Below are 18,170 nucleotides of genomic sequence, written 5' to 3'. Positions count from 1 at the left end.
CATATATATGACAGATATTAGGAGGAATATTCCAGGAGGGGGATAGGTTGGGAGATTTTATTTTAGTTTTATTTTAGGTTCCAGCTTCTCTCCTTCCCACTATTCCTGTTAGCCCCTCCCCCACTCACCGAAAGCAAGAAATAAGATACCCATTTATATAAATGAAGTCATGCAAAACAATTGGTTGATCTGCTCTTTTTCTCTTGTATTGATGTAATCTTTTAGAGAGAGGTATAAGTTTTCTTCTAAGTACTACTTTCGCTGCATCCCCACAAATTTTGGTAGGTTGTCTCATTATAGTCATTCTCTTTAATTAAATAATTGTATCTCAGATTTGTTCTTGACCCACTCATTCTTTAAGATTCGATCATTTGGTTTCCAACTCATTTTTCATCTATGCTGCCAAGGTCCTTTATTGAATATAATTTTGTGTTATGGTCTGAAAAGGATGCATTTAACATTTCTGTTTTTCTGCATTTGTTTGTGATGTTTTATGCCCTAATACATGTTCAATTTCTATGAAGGTGCTATGAACAGCTGAGAAAAAACATATGCTTTCTTCTCAGTTTCTTTGGAGGTCTCTCATATCTAACTTTACCAAAATTCTGTTCATCTCTTTCATTTCTTTGTTGTTTATTTTATGGTTTTATGAGTATGTGTTTACATGGTAAGATGAGCTCCCCACTAGTATACTTTTACTGTCTATTCCTCCTCTGACTCATATCACTTTTCCTTCAAGAATTTAGATACTGTGCCTCTTGGTGCTTATATAGTCAGCACTGATATTAATTCAAGTTGAGCAAAATGGTGTTTCCCTGATAATCTCTCTTAATTAGGTCTGATTTTGCTTTTGCTCTGAGTGAGATCATGATTTCCATTGCGATCTTTTTACTCTAGGTGAAGCATTATACACTTTTCTCCTTATTTGAACAGTCTTTTCCTTTTTGATGGTGGGGAGGGGGACAGTTTGTCTCATTCATATTTGTGATTGCTGTGTATTTCCCTCCATCCTGTACTCTTCTATTTCTTTTTCTTTTGTACATATACATGCTAATTATATACGTATGTAGAGGATGTAGATATATGTGTATGTATGTGTCTATATAGTGTGTGTGTATATATATGCACACAAACATGAAAGTGTATGTATATATGGATGTTCTTCGTCTTTGAACCAGTTCAGGTAAGAATGAGGTTCAACCTATATAAAACTGTATGCCATCTGAGGGAGGGATTGGGGACGGAGAAGGGATGGAGGGGAAGGGAGGGAAAAAGATCTAAGATATGTGGACGTGATTGTAGAACACAGAAAACAAATAAAATAATTTAATTTAAAAAAAAAAAAGTGAGACTCTAGTGTTTTCTGCTCCCCTCCACTGTAAGAATGTCTTCCTTTCCAGCCTCTATTGTGAGCTAATTTTCCTCCCTCTTTTCCCCACTAGTTCCCAACACACCGTCTCTATCTCCCGTTTTTCTTATGAGATCATCTTAGTTCCTGCCACTGGGATCAGTGGGCACTCTAGAGAGAATGACACCAAGACCAGTGAATATCCCATAACACACTGGTGGAGTTCTACCGAAAGGATTTAATAATAATAAAAAAAAAAACTTTTTTTCAGGAAAAATAAATGGTTTTTTTAAGGAGTGGGGGGTGGATAAGGGAAGCCGTTACAGAGGAGCACTCAGAGAGTGCCGCTGAGATCAGGGGCATCCCGGTAGAAGTCTGCAGCAAGAATCTTTTTTTAAGTTTTTAAAGAAAAGTGTAAAAGGTGATGTGTTCCAGAGGAACCTGGTTGAGATTGTTGGACACAGAAGTGGAATGTTCCACACTGCCTCGTGATAGATGGAATGAAGTAGAGGTTTTGTGAGAAGAGAAGAGTTGGAAGGTTATCACCACAATTCTCTGAGCTTTCCGTCTGCCCTTTTCTTGTATGGGAGAGCCCGACAAAATCCCCACTCGGAAGACTGCTGATCCACCAGGTGGGGGAGAGGAGAGGATGTATACGTCTTGTGTGCGAGGCACACAAGCAGACTGGAAAGCGGATCAATGCTAGACTGTTAGACAAGCCCCCACTGGGCAGTTCCCTACCACAGGAAAACCCTAACCCTCGCCCAAGCCCCACAGCGCCCATCTGGGAGGGATGAAGATGAGAATGACCAAGCTGTGTCAGTGAGATATAGATATGCACATACATATACATATATGTATGTGCATGTGTAATATGTGTTTGTGCATGCGTGTGCCAAGACCAACCTTCCCGCACCCGCAACCGCATAGTTCGGTGCGGAGAGAGGTCTGGCTTCAAGAATGCTATGCTAAGCAAAACCCAGGGCTATCTTTTGCAGCATGGTGCGGGAACTATGACACGGGAGGCCGAAATCATAGCCTGATGGTGACTCCAATAAAGCCCTACCCCAGACTACGGAACAGAGGTCTTTGAGGTGGGGAAGGTGGGGAGGGAGGGATCCAGCCTCTGCAGTTAGGACCGCACGCTGGTCCCGTTACCCCTCACTCCCACTCCAGCCACTGCATGAGGGTACAGCTCTGGGTAGGATGGGTAACAACGAAGGCTACCTGAGGAGATAACGGGAATGAGAGAGAGCCTGCACATCCTTTGGGGTTTCAGACGTTCACCCGCAGGTGCTCCATTCCACCAGCTACAAGAGATAGACAGCAGACATTCCAATAAGACAGACTAACGCTTACTACCCAAACGACCAAGAACTTTTTCCCTTTTTTTCCTCCTGAGGTGAGTCCCTCAGCACTCCGTTCGCGTTTAAGCAGGGGTCGGATTTCGCCTTTCCTGGGTTGTTTTTTTTCCTCCTCCACCCCTCCAACCTGGGAGAGGGAAAGACGGTTTCGTTTGTCCCAGTAACAAGCTGAAATGCAACAGAAGGGGAAAAGACTGTAGTAAGGGAGACCGTCTTAGTTCTCTTTTCCCTTGGGACTGCAAAAGCTTGGGTCAAGGGCTGATTTTCCATAGACCGCAGCGAGGGAGCTGCTCTGCTACATGCTTAAAACTTGATTCAAAAGCAGGTTGTCCATGAATGGTTTAGCACCAGGTGCCCTACGAACACGCTCCCCACTCCAGGAAAGAAACAGACCCCCTTGACTGCGGTTCTCTGATCCCCCGGCCCTCTCTGCTCCGCCTCACACCAGGAGAGGGGAAGGCAGCCAGTCTACGCTAGGCCCATCCAGGTTCCTTGGCGCTGCGGGATCATCACATTTAGGGAGGGAGGATTCAGACTTGGAGGTGACATCGCTGGGGACGTCGCTTGGCTGCCACAAGCCAGTTGTGGTAAGTGGTAAACTGGTGACGTTTCCGACACCTGCTTAAACCAAAGGTGAGAAAGATCGAGATCAAGCGAGCTTTTGGCCTTCTGCTCGGTGGGAAGTTTCTGAACTCCCGGAGCTCGCCTTAGGACCCCTGCGTTACGGTCTGACAGGTGTACCCGGTCCAGTCCTGCTCCTCCTGACACTGTCCCGGGAGCAGTTCGTGCCCAAAAAGAGAGAGTCCCTCAAGGCTCACCTCACACCCCTCCTCGGACCAGTGAAAAACTAACATAGCCATCTTATTTCACCTGCGGCCTCTGGGGGAAGAGGGGCAGCCCTAGATCTGGCGGGGAGTGGGGGGGGAGGGAGGGGGAGGTGGCCTGGTCACCCGGAGCCAGAACCCCCATGCTCCAGCGTCCTCGTGGACCTGGAACGCCCAGACGTGGACACTCTCCCTTTCCCTTATGGTAGGGGTGGGAGAGGAGCATGGGTGGGGAGTGGGAGAGCGAAGAAGGACAGGAGAAGCTGGTGCAGCTGCGATGTGAGGAGGGAGGCCCCAGGGAGGCCGAAGGAAAAGAGGAGAACCGAGGGCCCTACAGGGACTGCTGGCTGGAGACCGCGAGGGTGAAGGTAGGGGCGCCGAAGCCAGGAGCGGTGCCCCGTCCAGCCGCCTTCTTAGTGGCCCAGGCCTTATCCCAAAGGATCCTGCTGGTCAACTTCCCTCACCCACGTAGTTTCAACGTGCCAGAGGCTGTTCACCTTAGAGACCTGCTGCGGATTTAGGGACCTCCAGGCGGATTTTTAGGAGCAGAGCAGCCTCATTCCAAGGCGACCCTGCCCTTCACAAACTACAAAGGGTTTTCTCTGGTCCCAGTCGGCTTTTCCAGCATCCGTCCAACTGTCTCCACCACTCTGGGTTCCGGATATGATCTAACTCCCTTTCCATCTGCTGATGACAATGGAAGCCATCACCTGAACCTCCGCAATCGCCTATCTCAGGTCCAACTAACCCATGTTCGACCGCTGTTCACGTGGAATCTTTCTCTTCCTAGACCACCGAAGTTCTCCTTTGAATACTGGCTACTACCACCAAGATCTGAAACCATCGTGGCTCCGCGGGTCTAACGGTTTTCAGGCCCCCTGCAGTGCCCCCCCCACTACAGAGGCCTAACCCCCTGGGCCGAGTTGGAACTTTCCTCCCACAAGTCGAGTCCGCTCTCAGAGGGAAAAAGCGTCTCTTTTTCTTGACTCTCACTCAGTTCTGGGGAACTTGCTTTCGTGAACTTTAGTCAACCTTTCTTTGGAACTAATGGTATAATACTGTTATAATTTTAAATAAATAGTTATTCTGAATCTAACCCTAACCCTAATTCTGAGGCTCTGATTCTAACCCTAACCCCAACCCTAACACTCTTTATTAACCTAATAATAATAAATACTTCAGACCCAATCCCATCCAATAAACATTTATTAAGCCCCTATTATATACCCAGCACTATGCTAACCATGGGATAGAATTAATTAAAAGCATTCCTTGTCCTTAAGGAGCTTCCAATATAACGAGGTGGGGAGGAGAGGGGAGGTAAACAACACACAAAAGGAGGCAGGAAAGCAGGTGGAGGTGGTGGACAACATGGGTTACTTTGGGTCAGGGCATCTTGTTCCACGACTTGAAACCAGGTGGGGCAGCAGATGCAAAGGAGACTGAACTGAAAGATCAGTTTCTGCCTTCTACAAAGGAAGCAGACCTTGATTCAGAAAGGAGAGGGGACTGAGGGAGGGAGTGTCAAAAAAGTGGCCTGAGTTAGCAATAGGGTGATGACATTAGAAGAGATGAGTTCATCCTGGGAGGGCCATCCATGAAGTTGAAACCAGGAAGAGCCTGCCTCTGACTTTAAGCATCATTCTGCCTCCGAATCAATCTGCCTCATCTTATCCAGTAATCGTTTAAAGATAAAAGTCATTCACTTACTTTTACAAAGAGAGGGATATCTTTTTTGTACAACATTTTCAAAATTGTGCCTTAAAGCACCTGTAGCCCCACGTAAAAAAATTGGGAAAATTCTACAACTACAGCAAAATGAAGTCCAAACCCATACAAAAAAGCATCTTGGGCAAGAAAAAAGCATCAGAGCATCTGGTCATGCCCTGAATCCGAATCTTTTAATCTCTTTTTAGTCAATTTGGTTGTCCCCATTTCTATGTGTCTTATAGACTATATGAAATATGAATTCCATTGCAGAAAGAAACGTGCGGGATTACTTTTCAATCGCTGGTTCTATGGGCTTAGCTTTGTCAAACTTATTATTACTTGCGCCCAAAAAGATGAGAAGTGGGATACATGAGAAAGTGTTTGGAATAATTTTTGTACCCCTAGTGCTTAAAACTCAAGAAACCCAACCTCTAGTATACAGCGAATGCTGATCTAATTCCCCCTTTCTTTGGAACCAATGGACCTATGCCTTTTTTATTTTAAATGAACAAATTTATCAATCCTTCCCCCCCGCAATAAATACAATTATATCAGTATGTTTTTGATAAATGAATTGGTCTTTCAATTTTTTTTAAATTAACTAAAATTTAACTTTTTTTTCAAAATGGTGCCCCTGTTCCCTATGGAAGAGAATCTGAAAAAAAATTCTAAAAATAGTTATCAAAAAAGTGTAATGTGCAAGCACTTTACCTAAGAAAAATCTTTAGTCAATCTAAGTCTTCCCTTCTTTGTATTTTGCAGAATATATGAAATGTGAATTCCATTGCACCAAGGGTTAGGATTAGCTTTCAATCACTGGTTCCATGGGTTTTGCTTTACAAAACCTGACCTTGGGGGTTGGGGGGGAAGGTAAGGAGGCAAGAAGTACATTTTAGATTACCTGTCAGGGTACCTTGATCATTCCTGTGCCCCTGTGTCTGGAGCTCAAGATGCTCAACTCTCAGGCACCAGCAGATGGGGATCTAATTCCTTCAGGGGAAAAATTGTACCTGTCATTCTTTCTGATGTTAAATGAATAAATTTATCAATTCATTCTTAATTAATCAATAAATTTGTTCATTTAATTTTTTCAGCAAACACAATTATAGCCATATTTTGATGAAGACCTTGATTTTTCTATTTGGAGGGGCAACTGTTTTAAAACAGTGCTTCATATCTTTTACAACACTGAAGAGGATCTTAAAAATTCTAAAGATGGGCACTGCAAAAGTCCAAAAATATAATTTGACTAAGTCCCCATGTGTAGTATGAAGTATGAATTCTGTTGCACCAAAAAAAAAAATAAGGTTAGCTTTCAATCCTTGGTTCTATGGATTTAACCATAGAGATTTTTTTGTCAAACCTCAAATTAATGGTGCCCACAAAGATAAGGAAGAGAAAAGTACTCTTTAGATATGTGGGAAGATGCCTGGAATCATTCTTGTGTTCCTCAGGTTTGGATCTCAAGAAACTTAACTCTCAGATGCCAGAGGATGCTGGACTAATTCCTTTATTCTTTGGAACCAATGCACTTATACTTTTCTTTCTGATTGTAAATAAACAAATGTATCAATTTATTTGGATAAATTTTGTTCATTTATTTTTTAAGCAAATACAACCATACCCATATTATAGGTTGGTAGTTTGTAGACTGGGAGGAACTGCTATTCCCAAGGCTTTTAGGTTCAGGGTCCTGCGTTAGTTCCATCAGGGTCTGAGTGAAGGTGGTGATTGAAGGGGTGGTGGTGTTTTGACTTGCCCAGCACACACTACCTCCTGTCTTTCCCTTATGCTCCCTTGCTGCTTCCATATATAACAAAATATTCATAGCAGCATTTTTTGTTATTGCAAAGAACTGGAAACATAATGAATGACCATCGACTTGAAAGTGCCTAAACAAATTCTGAAAACTGATTATATTGGGATATTACTGAACTATAAAATGATGAGTATGAAGAAGATATAGAAATATGAACTAGTGCAAAGTAAGCAAAAGCAGGAAAAACAAAACACACAGTAACATTTTTTAGCCCAACATATGATTTCATTGAGAAATTTCCTTTCTAGATGAGCATTTTCTTTTTTTCATAACATAATAAAATAAAAAAATGATTACACATGAAACTGCACATTATGTACAGTTTGCTGTTCTGCTTAAATACATAATAAAGTTATCTGTACATTTTTTTCTTCTTTTCTTCCCTCCAACCCCACCCTAGAGATGGCTACCATTAGACACAGATAGGAACACAGATGTAAAATTATTCTTTACATGCTTCTATTTATCAGTTCTTTCTCTTGATATAGATATCTTCATATATCCCTTATTTTTAATTTGTGTCTTTTAGTCAAAATGACTTAGTCACTCACCCATTCATTAAAAAATGTTCTGTTACTGTATACAATATTCTCTTGGTTCTCATTTCACTCTTTATGCTAGTCTTCCCATGTTTTTCTAAGACCATGGAGCATATCACTTCTTATAGTACAGTAGACCATTTTCTTTGCTGCTTACTATCTTACTGCTTGCCTGGCACAATGAGAGGTTAAATGTCTTGCCCAGGATCACACATCCAGGAGATGTCAAGACCATTTTTCTTCACCTTGCTTCCTCCGGTTGATATAAGGGTCAGATAACTAAAGCAATAGAGTATGAATCTGCTAATGAAGGGCTAGGCAAGGTACATTGATCTGGTACCAGGCATGTGGTGAGCACTGGGGATACAAATGTACATCCTTCATTGCTGAAGAAGACCATGCCATCAGAGAAATAATGACATGACTTACACTTGACTTTGTTTTGAATGAGGGTCTGCTGTGCAGGTCACCAGCCTCACTTCTCCTCCAGAGCTTTCTGAATCCAATGGCCAGATATTCATCAGGATGAGGCAGCTGGGGTTAAATGACTTGCCCAAGGTCACACAGCTAGTGAGTGTCAAGTGTCTGAGGTGAGATTTGAACTCAGGTCCTCCTGACTCCTGCACTGGTGCTGTATCCACTGCATCACCTAGCTGCCCCCGGGATACAAATAGGAACAAAGAGAAAGAGTCTCTGTCCTCAAGGGGCTTACATCCTCATGGAGGGAGACACCCCTCAAGAGGGAGCCGCAAATGATAAGAATCAGCATGTTATTGAGGTCCAGAGAGTCAGAAGCACAGTTTGAGTGGGGGGATTGTGACTCTCCTGGGTCCTGCCCCTCAAACAAACCCTAGGAGAAAACCAGTGATTGGAGAAGGGGCCTAGTTGGGTAGATGGATGTTCCAGTGTGAGGAGAACCTGGGCACTGCAGGAGGTTCTAGGGTAAGACTGTAGCTGAGGCTACAGAAAGTTGGACCTACAGCCAGGAACAGACGTCCAGAGATGTCTGGACCTTGTCACTTGTTCACTAAAAGTATGAAAGAGTTCTTTGAATCACAAAAGGAAACTGACCTTTGACTAGGAATAAAAATACTGATACTTACACTGGGTGGCCTTTAGAAGACAAGCTGCTAGTCCCGATCAATATTTTTGTGAACAGAGTGAGACCCCTGCCTCACAAGGCAGCAAGGGGCAAAGAGTTTTCTTCATTTCCTACCTGTCAGCTAGGGCATCAAAGTGACACAATGGATAGAAGGCAGGATGGAGTCAGGAAGTTCTTCCAGCCTCAGACACTAACTGTGCCCTGGGCAAGTCGCTTACTCCTCTTTGCCTCAGTTTCCTCATTTGTAAAATAAGTTGGAAAAGGAAGTGGCCAACCACTCCAGTATCTCTGCCAAGGAAACTCCCAGTGGGGCCATGAGGATTGAAAGCTTCCAGGGTCCAGTAGGTGGCGCTGCACTCAGCAGGTTAACGGAACTCACTTCAGAGATAAAGCAACAGCTGGCAGCGGCTGAGGTTTTGCGCAGCAAGCCTGCTCCTCAAGGAGGAGGAAAGAGAGCCAGCAAACTACAGATTTAAAAGAGAACCCGGCCTGGTAGCTGAGAGGAGCGAAGCCAGCTGAGCGACCTGCCCAGCAGAGATTCTGCCCGAAGATGGGGCATGCAGAGAACACCTGAAGAGGAGAAAGGACCCTGAGGCCCTGCAGAACCAGAGCGGTTTGGTGCCCTGTACCCATGCTCCCGTCACACACCCCACTACGAGCATGCCTGGCATTGGTGCCACTGTCTTCTCTGCTATGTTGTGCATTTGTCAGAATGCACCCTGGGTTTTCAGTGCCCGGTGGAAAGATTTGGAGCTCCTGGTCTTACTATGCCATTTTATCAATGCCTTTGGTTTGAGCTAATCGTATTTCCTGGGTGGCTCTTAAAGGTGACCTCATGGGGGATCTTTATAGCTTTGGAGAACCAGATAGGTAGCTGAACTCCTGGAAGCCCAGCCTGCAAATCTATGAGCGCTGAGGTAGGAAAATAGTTCACATGGGTTGCCACCCAATGGTGACTGGTGCTCATCCTCAAAGGAGAGAGGAGAAAATGAACCTCTCTTTTTTGAAGAGTGAGAAACTATGGGTGTGGAACATAGTAAACTCTGTACTCATTGTTGATAAGTTTTTCTGAATTAATTTTTCTTTCTGTTTAAAGACGATTTTTAAATTCAATTTTATTTTTATTTAAAGTTCAAGTTATTTTTCAGCCTGCCATTGAAGGATATATTGAATGCATTGATTGGATCCATTGATTGATCCGGTGATCCATTGAAAATGCAAGAATTATAATATTTACGCATAATATTCATATATAATTATTACATATTATATATTGCTTATTACTACTAATAATATACATATATAATAATTATTATAAATATAATATATATTATTAATATATTAATATTATTATCAATAATTAATATTAATATTAATTAATTTAATTATTACCACTCCAGTATCTCTGCCAAGGAAACTCTGAGGCTGGAAGAACTTCCTGATTCCATCCTGCCTTCTATCTGTTGTGTCACTTTGATGTCCTAGCTGACAAGTAGGAAATGAATAAATTAATTAATTAATTAGATTAAATTTAAATTAATTACTTATTAATAAGTAATAACTATTAATATTAATATTATTAATATAATTAACATATTGTATAATATATTATAAATATATTATAAAATATAATTATCATATGAAGTTACACAAAACACACTTTCACATCAGTCATCAAAAAAATAGAAAGAAAATATGCTTTGATCTGGACTCTGAGTCTAGCACTTTTTCATTTGGTGGTGGATAGCATTTTCCTTTTGAGTCCTTTAGAACCGTGGTGGATTATACTGATCAGAGTTACTAAGTCTTTCATGGTTGATTATCCTTTCAGTATCACTGATGCTGTGGAAATTGTCCTCCTGGTCCTGCTCACTTTGCTTTGCATCGGTTCATACAGGTCTTCTCCAGTTTTCTGACACAATTCCCTTTACAGGTGCTTACAGCACTACAGTATTTTATCACATGCATACACTCATAGTCCCTAACCTGTCCAGTCATTCCCCCGTTGATGGAATTTTTTAAAGAGCTAAACATGACCTATTAGGAATTGACATAACTACACCTTGTTCTGTGTTTGCTGGGCTTTTTGCAACGTCTCAGCACATCCTTCGGGACATAGTAAGTGCTATATGAATGTTGGATATTATTTTGACGGGGTGTGTCAGAATCTTGTGTGAACAAACTACAGTTTCCCTGTTTCCATATACTGTCCTGGCTTATTTATTGGTGGTAGCTATCTAGGAAAGACCCAAAGAAAATTTGCACAGCATTTCTTAGTACAAAAGATGGGCTGTCCTTAGAGGGCAAGAGAGCAACATATTAAAAAAAAAAAGATAATATTAAAAGATAATGGTAGTTATTGTAGCTAACATTTATTTAGCAAAGTTTGCAGAACACTTTATATGAGTACAGTAACTCATTTTATCCTCACAGCAACTCTAGTGGACAGGTGTCTCTAGAATTCTCCTTTAATAGAGGACGAAACTGATATGCAGAGAGGTTAAGTGACTTAGTCTTTGAGGTAGGATTTCAACTCATATCTTCCTCACTCCAGGTTGCATGCTGTTCAGTCCTGTCTGACTCTTTCCAACCCATCTGGGATTTTCTTGATGAGGATACTGGAGCAGTTTGCCATTTCCCTGTCCTTTCCTCAGATGAGGAAATTGAGACAAGCAGGGTTAAGTGACTTTCGTAGGGTCACACAGCTAGAAAATACCTTGAGGACATATTTGAACTCAGGGAAATGAGTTTTCCTGACTCCAAGTCCAGCCCTCTTTCCACTTCACCACCTAGCTGCCTTTTTTAAGTTAATCAATCAAACAAGTCAATCAATCAAAAAGTGAATTAATCAAACAAACAAAAAAACAAGGTATGAGTTGTATTTATCGCTTTTAAATTTTATGTTATATTCTTGGTCCGTTATTCCAACAAAATATCCAAGATATTTTTGGATGCTAGTTCTGTCACTAAAGGTTAGCTATCCTTCTCGAGCTTTACAAGCACCTCTGGGTCCTCCTCTCTGACATTTGATTACAATATTGAACAAGGCTGTGCAAATTATACTAGGCATTTGTGATTCGCTTAGACTAATGTAGGGAAAGAGGCTTGAATTGTCGATCCAGTTGGCTGCTGGAAGCAATTAACTCATAGATTCCCCAGGGTAGCTTTCAGGTTCAAAGGAGACGTTGAAGTTTTTTTTAAGTGCTATAGAAATGTCGGCTATTATTACTTCTAGCTGTAACACCCTAGGAGGTTTTTTTTAACTTGAACCAGACTTAGAAATCCAAAGAGATCGGTTGAAAGCTACATTCTGTGACTTTTTTTTTTCTAAAGAAACATTTGAATGAACAGAGATTTTTTGAATTCTTCACTCACCTCCGACCCTCTTCATTCCAACTAGCACAGAGAGGGAGAAAAAGTAACTGACTCTATGAAGCCAAAAGATTTCCAGATAATCCCTCGAGGGTAAATAAGTCACTGGAAGAGGCGCCAAGAGAGGCGGCCGGCTTCAGGATTGTCGAAACCTAGGACCGTCCCTGGCTTGGTGAAGGAGCACACCCAGGGCAGTGGGCAGTGGTGAGGTGGGAAGAAATAGCCTGGCAGGCTGCCCGGGCCCCACCGACTGGATCGCAGACAGGAACAGGGGCCCGGCCAAATGCCGCGGACTCTACTCGCCGCCTTTCTCCTACCAGTTCTGGCCTCAACCTTTGTCCAAGGCCTGGGGGAGGAGCAAGCAAGGGCGGGGCTGGACCGAGCAAAGGCCCAGTGGCTGCTTCCTGTTTGGCCCTGCCAGGGTCAGCCCCTCCCCGGCCGGGTGGAGTCTAGAGCTAGTTCAGTTTCGGTGAGACTGCCAGGGCTCTGGTTTCGCTTAGCGACGGGCGGAGCTTTGCCCTGTAGGAAGTCCCTATAGAAGAGGGATGAGCGAGAGGCAGAACAGAAGGGAGAGACTGAGGAGGAGGAGGAAGAGAAGGTGGGAGGCGCGGAGCGGATCGGGACTGAGCCTGATTCCCTGATTAGGGCGCTCGGATCGCCAGAGGCGCCTCAGTGCCAGGGCCCACCGGTGCCCCTTAGGAACGCTTTCAGCTGGGTGGAGAGAGCCGAGGGAGACGAGACAGAGACCCCGGCATCGACGGGTCCACATTTCCACCTCCTGGATCTCTCAGGCTCGGACAGACACCAAGCCACAAGCAGCCGAGATGAGGACGCCGGTGGTCATGACCCTGGGCTTGGTGCTGGCCCCCTGCGGCTTGCTGCTGTGCCTGGTCTGCACGCTGACTCCGGGCTGGCGGCAGAAGACTGGCTTCCTCGATCAGCCGGTGGACTTGCTGGTGACCCAGGGACTGTGGGACACGTGTAGAGAGCAGAGCAGTAGCGAGAGGCAGTGCGGGGTCGGAGACGAGCTGGGGTACTACACGGCTGAGCCAGTGCAGGTGGCGCGCGGTCTCACAGTCACCGGGCTGGCCACCTCCGCCGTGGGGCTGCTGATGGCCTCGCTGGGGGTGCGCTGCTGGCACCCGAAGCCCCGCGCCTGGCTCGCGGGAGCCTCGGGCCTCGTACTCTTTGTCGCCGGCCTCCTGGGGCTCATCCCAGTGGCTTGGTACAGCCACGTCCTGCAGAACCGCACGGTGCTGCCCGCAGAGCCCAGCCCAGTCCAGATGCGGGTCGGCTACAGCGTAGTGCTCGGCTTCCTGGGCAGTTGCCTGCTGATAGTGGGGGGCTTCTCCCTGACACTCAGCTTTGCCCGAGTCTGTGAAGAGCGCGCCCACCGCCGTAAGCAGTACCCGCAGCGCAGCAGTCCTAACACAGTGCAGATCCGATGGCCCGCAGATTACACCACGCCATCGATCTTGTCCCAGAGCACCCAGGGCCGGCTTCAGCCCCAGGGTGGCCCTAAGCCCCGGGTAGGGTTCAGGATGCCCCGACCGGCAGCCTACACGAACCCAGAGGATGTACTGAAGGGGGAGGAAGGCAGCAGCGCGCACCCTAGTTCCAGTAGCACACTGCCCTGTGACTCAGACTTGTAGCTGGATTCCTTGTCCTGGCCCTGTTCAAATGAGTGCAGCGGGACCCGCCGAAAGACTCTAGGACTGCCCGGGACCGGGTGCCCACTTTGGCTCCTGCTGCTTTTGAAAGGCGTATATATTTTGGAGATGCCGGTGGTTTTCACGGACTGTTAAGGCTAGAATGGACCTTAAAAGTAAGTCAAGCCACTTCCTAGGAGAAACTGGGTAGAAGAGTGGTTAGAGTGCTGCAGCTGGAGTCCGGAAGACCTGAGTGAATCGGTCCAGAACACTTCCTAGCTGTGGACCCTGGTCAAGTCGCTTAATAGTCCTCATCTGTCAAGTGGGGCAAATTATGACAGCACCTACCTCCCAGGGTTCTCGTGAGGACCAAATAAGATAAGGCACTTTCCAAAGCTTAAAGCTGTCTATAAATGCTAGCTCCCTCATCTTAACAGGAGTCCAGCGAGCTGAACAGCTTCAGGGACAGATGGGAGACCAGAACCCAGGACTCCGAGTCATCTGCTTACTGAAACACTGAGTCTTTGTTGCTCAAGGGTTGTTTGAAACTTTTAAAAGCAACCCAAACAGCCCAGGTCTGCTACACTTTAGATCACAATTGGAGGCCTAATTGTGTTAATTTTATCCATCACCTCATTTGGAATCCTCCTGTCCCATTCTACAGCTCAAAGGTGATACTGTATAGAATCCAAGAATGGTTATAGAGTTTATGCCTTGGGGACCAGATGAAGAAAAGGGGGCCCAGAGAGGAAAGATGATTTTGTTACCCGTAGCTGGTGAATCTGAGTCACAAAACTCAGATTTAAACCTAGGTCTCCTGACACCCAGATTGGTGGTTATAGTTAGACTTAAAATAAGAAGCAATTTGGTATTGGGCCTGGAGTCAGGGATACCTTACCTTAGATAGCTACTAGCTGTGTGACTCTGGGCAAAATACAGAACAACTCTACCTCAGTTTCCTCCATTGTAAAATAAAAGAGTTGGACTCCATATCTAAGAAGACTCAAAATCTATGATCCGATGATTAAAGTTAGCCAAGAGTACCGGCAAACTTGCCATCTGTGGCTAATGACACAGACTGGCTTATCTCATACCCACACCTCTCTTCCCATCATCCACTGGTGGTATGGCAGTAGAGATGATAGCAATTTGTTTTATGGAAGTTGTATTATGACAGCTGCTGAGGACAGTGGGTGACAGATTTTTTTATATGTGTTTTTTCTTGTGAACTAGGGATTCAATGTACTGGGAATTATAAAATGCAGGTAAACCTGTCATTCTTATCTCAATATTGTATAAACCAAATCTGTTCCACGTGAAGTGTACCAGCACGAACTTTGTTCTCATCTGGTGTGGCAGCATGTACTGCCGACATTAGTACTTCCTCGATACAACCTCTACTTTATCTTGTATTTTTCATTCACACCTTTTTCTGTCTCTGCATATAAGGTGCCCAGAAAGAGGCAGTGGAGTGAGGGGAGGGGGGGAAATCCTTTCATTCTGAGATTGTTGTTTTGGTACCAGATTTCATATGAATTTCTATTCAAAACAAAGGCAGTCATCTGAAAGAAAAAAATGGTACAAGTATGTTTCTAAATTGGGAATAAGATACAAAGAGAATAACTCGAGGTCACCATCTCCATACTGGTGGCAGGGACCAGGAAGTTCAGGCAGATTTGGTCCAGCACATGAGAGATATCAGCCCCCAACCCCCTCCATCCTAACATAGATAATAGTCTCCAACTGGATTCCAACAGCCAAGTCACACACACCCCCTACCCCCGAAAGTCTGACAGCAGAAGATGAATCATTATCCCTTTTATACAAATGCTACCTAGAAATGAAGGCAGTTGGTCTTCCTTATCAGGTTATCTTGTTTCCCTGAAAATGAGAAGACAGAGCCCCTAGAAGATGGGCTACTAGAGCATAGAGTTTGAAAGAGTTAAGCCGAGTTGAGGACAAAGCCTGTGGGTCAACAAGACAGACCTTGTCCCAAGAATGCTTCTCTAGGTTCTTCTCCAGTCCCATGCAGCCCTGCCTTGAGCCTTAGTCAGCTTCTGTACATCTGTACAAAAAGAACCAAATTCCTTGTAGCTTTCTCCCCACATAGGGAACTCATCCGGACAGACACATCAGTGGAGTTAGTCCAAGTATGGGCCTGCTGGAAATGAGTAGTCAAGAAGAAGGGTTTAGGACACAGCATGAGAGGATGGGTATAGGGAGGTTTTTCAAGGTACTTCAATAGCAAGGGTGTTTTTCGGATTCACAGTTCAGGAAACTACACCCAGTAGAAACAGAAGCACAGAATCAGACAGAATCAGCAGAGACTCAAAGAAGCCATTTAGTTCAACCTAATATCCTTTGTATCACATGGGGAAAAAATGGTCATCCAGCCTCTGCTTGGAGATTTGAAGAGAGGAAGAACCAAATTATTCTCTCCCTCTCCCTCTGCCTCTCTTCTCCCTTGCTCATAAATGGAGTCAGTGGTTTCTTTGCAAGCCTACTTTTAATCACTAGGCACTGTCCCACTAGGGAAATATTTCCCTATCCTATCCTTATTGGAGAGCATCCCTCTAGCCTTAGAGACTCTGAACTTAGGTAGCAGATATACTTTTCCTGTTCCACTATTCCCTGGAATAGGTTGGTGTTTGGAATAGGTTGTGACCTTAGTTTACCCCATTCTCTCTCAAGCTCCAGGTCTTTGTGTCATCAACTGCCTATTGGGCATTTTCAACTGAATGTCCCTTGGGTATCTCAAACTCAACACAACTTATCATTCCACCTAAATCTAACCTCCTCCTAACATCTCTATTCCTGTCAAGGGCACCACCATCCTTCTAGTTACCCAGGATAGCAACCTTGGTGTCATTTTCCATTTTTCCCCTAATCCCTGCACCCCACCCCACCCCATCTCCAGCCAAGAATTTATCAAGCCTCTCTTCTACTTACACAACTTCACTCAGTCCCATGGCCCCTTCTTTCTACCTATCTATCTACCAGCCTAGTTCAGTACTTCCTCACCTTTGACCTGCACTATTGCAACAGCCTTTTAAAATGACTGATCAATTTTGCATGTTTATATCTGAATAAATCCTTCCTGCTTCCCCACCCCAGTGAGACTTATAACAAAGACTAAAACAAAAGAAGAAAAGCAACTCAGCAAAAATAATCAGAATATCACTTTATTTTCAAGGCACATAGACTGTTCCATTGCCCTAGTTCCATATCACCACAAAGAAAAGAAAACATATTTTCTCACCCCATTCCTACAGACAATCTTGGTCATAGCATTTACATGGCTTTCAGTTGCTTTTTCTGTTCTTTTCTCACACAGTGCTATAGTTATTGTATTTGTTTTCCTCCTTTGATTCTGCTTTCTTCATTCTGTATCAATTCTTTTCATTCTTCCTAAGTTTTTTCTTAATTTTTCTTATTTGTTTTTTCTTATGGCATAGTAATAGCCCATTACAATTGTATAACACTTTGGTGGGCCAGATGGGTTCACAAGCAAATTCTACCAAACATTTAAAGAATAGTTAATCTCCATACTATATTAACTATTTGGAAAAATAGGCAAAGAAGGAGTTCTCCCAAATTCCTTTTATGACACAAATATGGTGTTGGTATTGAAACCAGGAAGAGTCAAAACAGAGAAAGAAAATTACAGACCCATTTCCCTAATGAATATTGATGCAAATATTTTAAATAAAATACTAGCAAAGAGATGACTGCAATATATCACAAAGATTATTCACTATGACCAGGTGGGATTTGTGCCAGGATTGCAAGTCTAGTTCAGTATTAGGAAAACTATTAGAATAATTGAACATATCAATAACAAAACCAACAGATATCATATGATTATATCAGTAGATGCAGAAAAAAACCTTTGACAAAATACAGCATCCATTCCTATTAATAATACTAGAGAAAATAGGAATAAATGGAGCTTACCTTAAGATGATAAGTAATATTTATCTAAAACCATCAGCAAGGATTATCTGTAATGGGGATAAGCTAGAAACCTTCCTCTATTATTCAATATTGTACTGGAAATACTAGTAGCTATAGCAATAGGAGAAGAAAAGGAAATCGAAAGAATTAAAATAGGCAATGAGGAAACAAAACTGTCACTGTAGATTATATTATGGACTTAGAGAATCAACTGAAAAACTACTTGAAATTATTAACAACTTTAGTAGAGTTGCAAGATACAAAATAAAACCTATATAAATCATCAGTATTTCTATATATTACCAACAAAGTCCAGCAGCAAGAGATAGAGAAATTCCATTTAAAATAACTGCAGACAGTGTAAAATACTTGGGAGTCTATGTGCCAAAAAAACCCCAGAAACTAAATGAACACAAGTACAAAACAGTTTTCATATGAATAAAGTCAGATCTAAACAACTGGAAAAACAGTGGTCAAGCCAATATAATA

General features: G+C 43.6%; 1 protein-coding gene across 1 annotated transcript; it reads left to right on the top strand.

Annotated features, from left to right (window-relative positions):
* Window positions 1-12,069: 12,069 nt before the first annotated feature.
* On the top strand, window positions 12,070-15,047 carry CLDN23 (claudin 23). Its single transcript, XM_072625391.1, has one exon. The coding sequence runs from the start codon at window positions 12,903-12,905 to the stop codon at window positions 13,728-13,730; it is 828 nt and encodes a 275-aa protein (XP_072481492.1). The 5' UTR covers window positions 12,070-12,902; the 3' UTR covers window positions 13,731-15,047.
* The last annotated feature ends 3,123 nt before the right edge of the window (window positions 15,048-18,170 follow it).

The sequence above is a fragment of the Notamacropus eugenii genome, chromosome 7 (genome assembly GCF_028372415.1).
Source record: "Notamacropus eugenii isolate mMacEug1 chromosome 7, mMacEug1.pri_v2, whole genome shotgun sequence".
NCBI lineage: Eukaryota > Metazoa > Chordata > Mammalia > Diprotodontia > Macropodidae > Notamacropus > Notamacropus eugenii.
This window is presented reverse-complemented; position numbering and strand designations above follow the sequence as displayed.

What these genes read in the sequence shown, in the direction of transcription:
- CLDN23 (XM_072625391.1), top strand. Translation starts at nt 12,903, where the DNA reads ATGAGGACGCCGGTGGTCATGACCCTGGGCTTGGTGCTGGCCCCCTGC.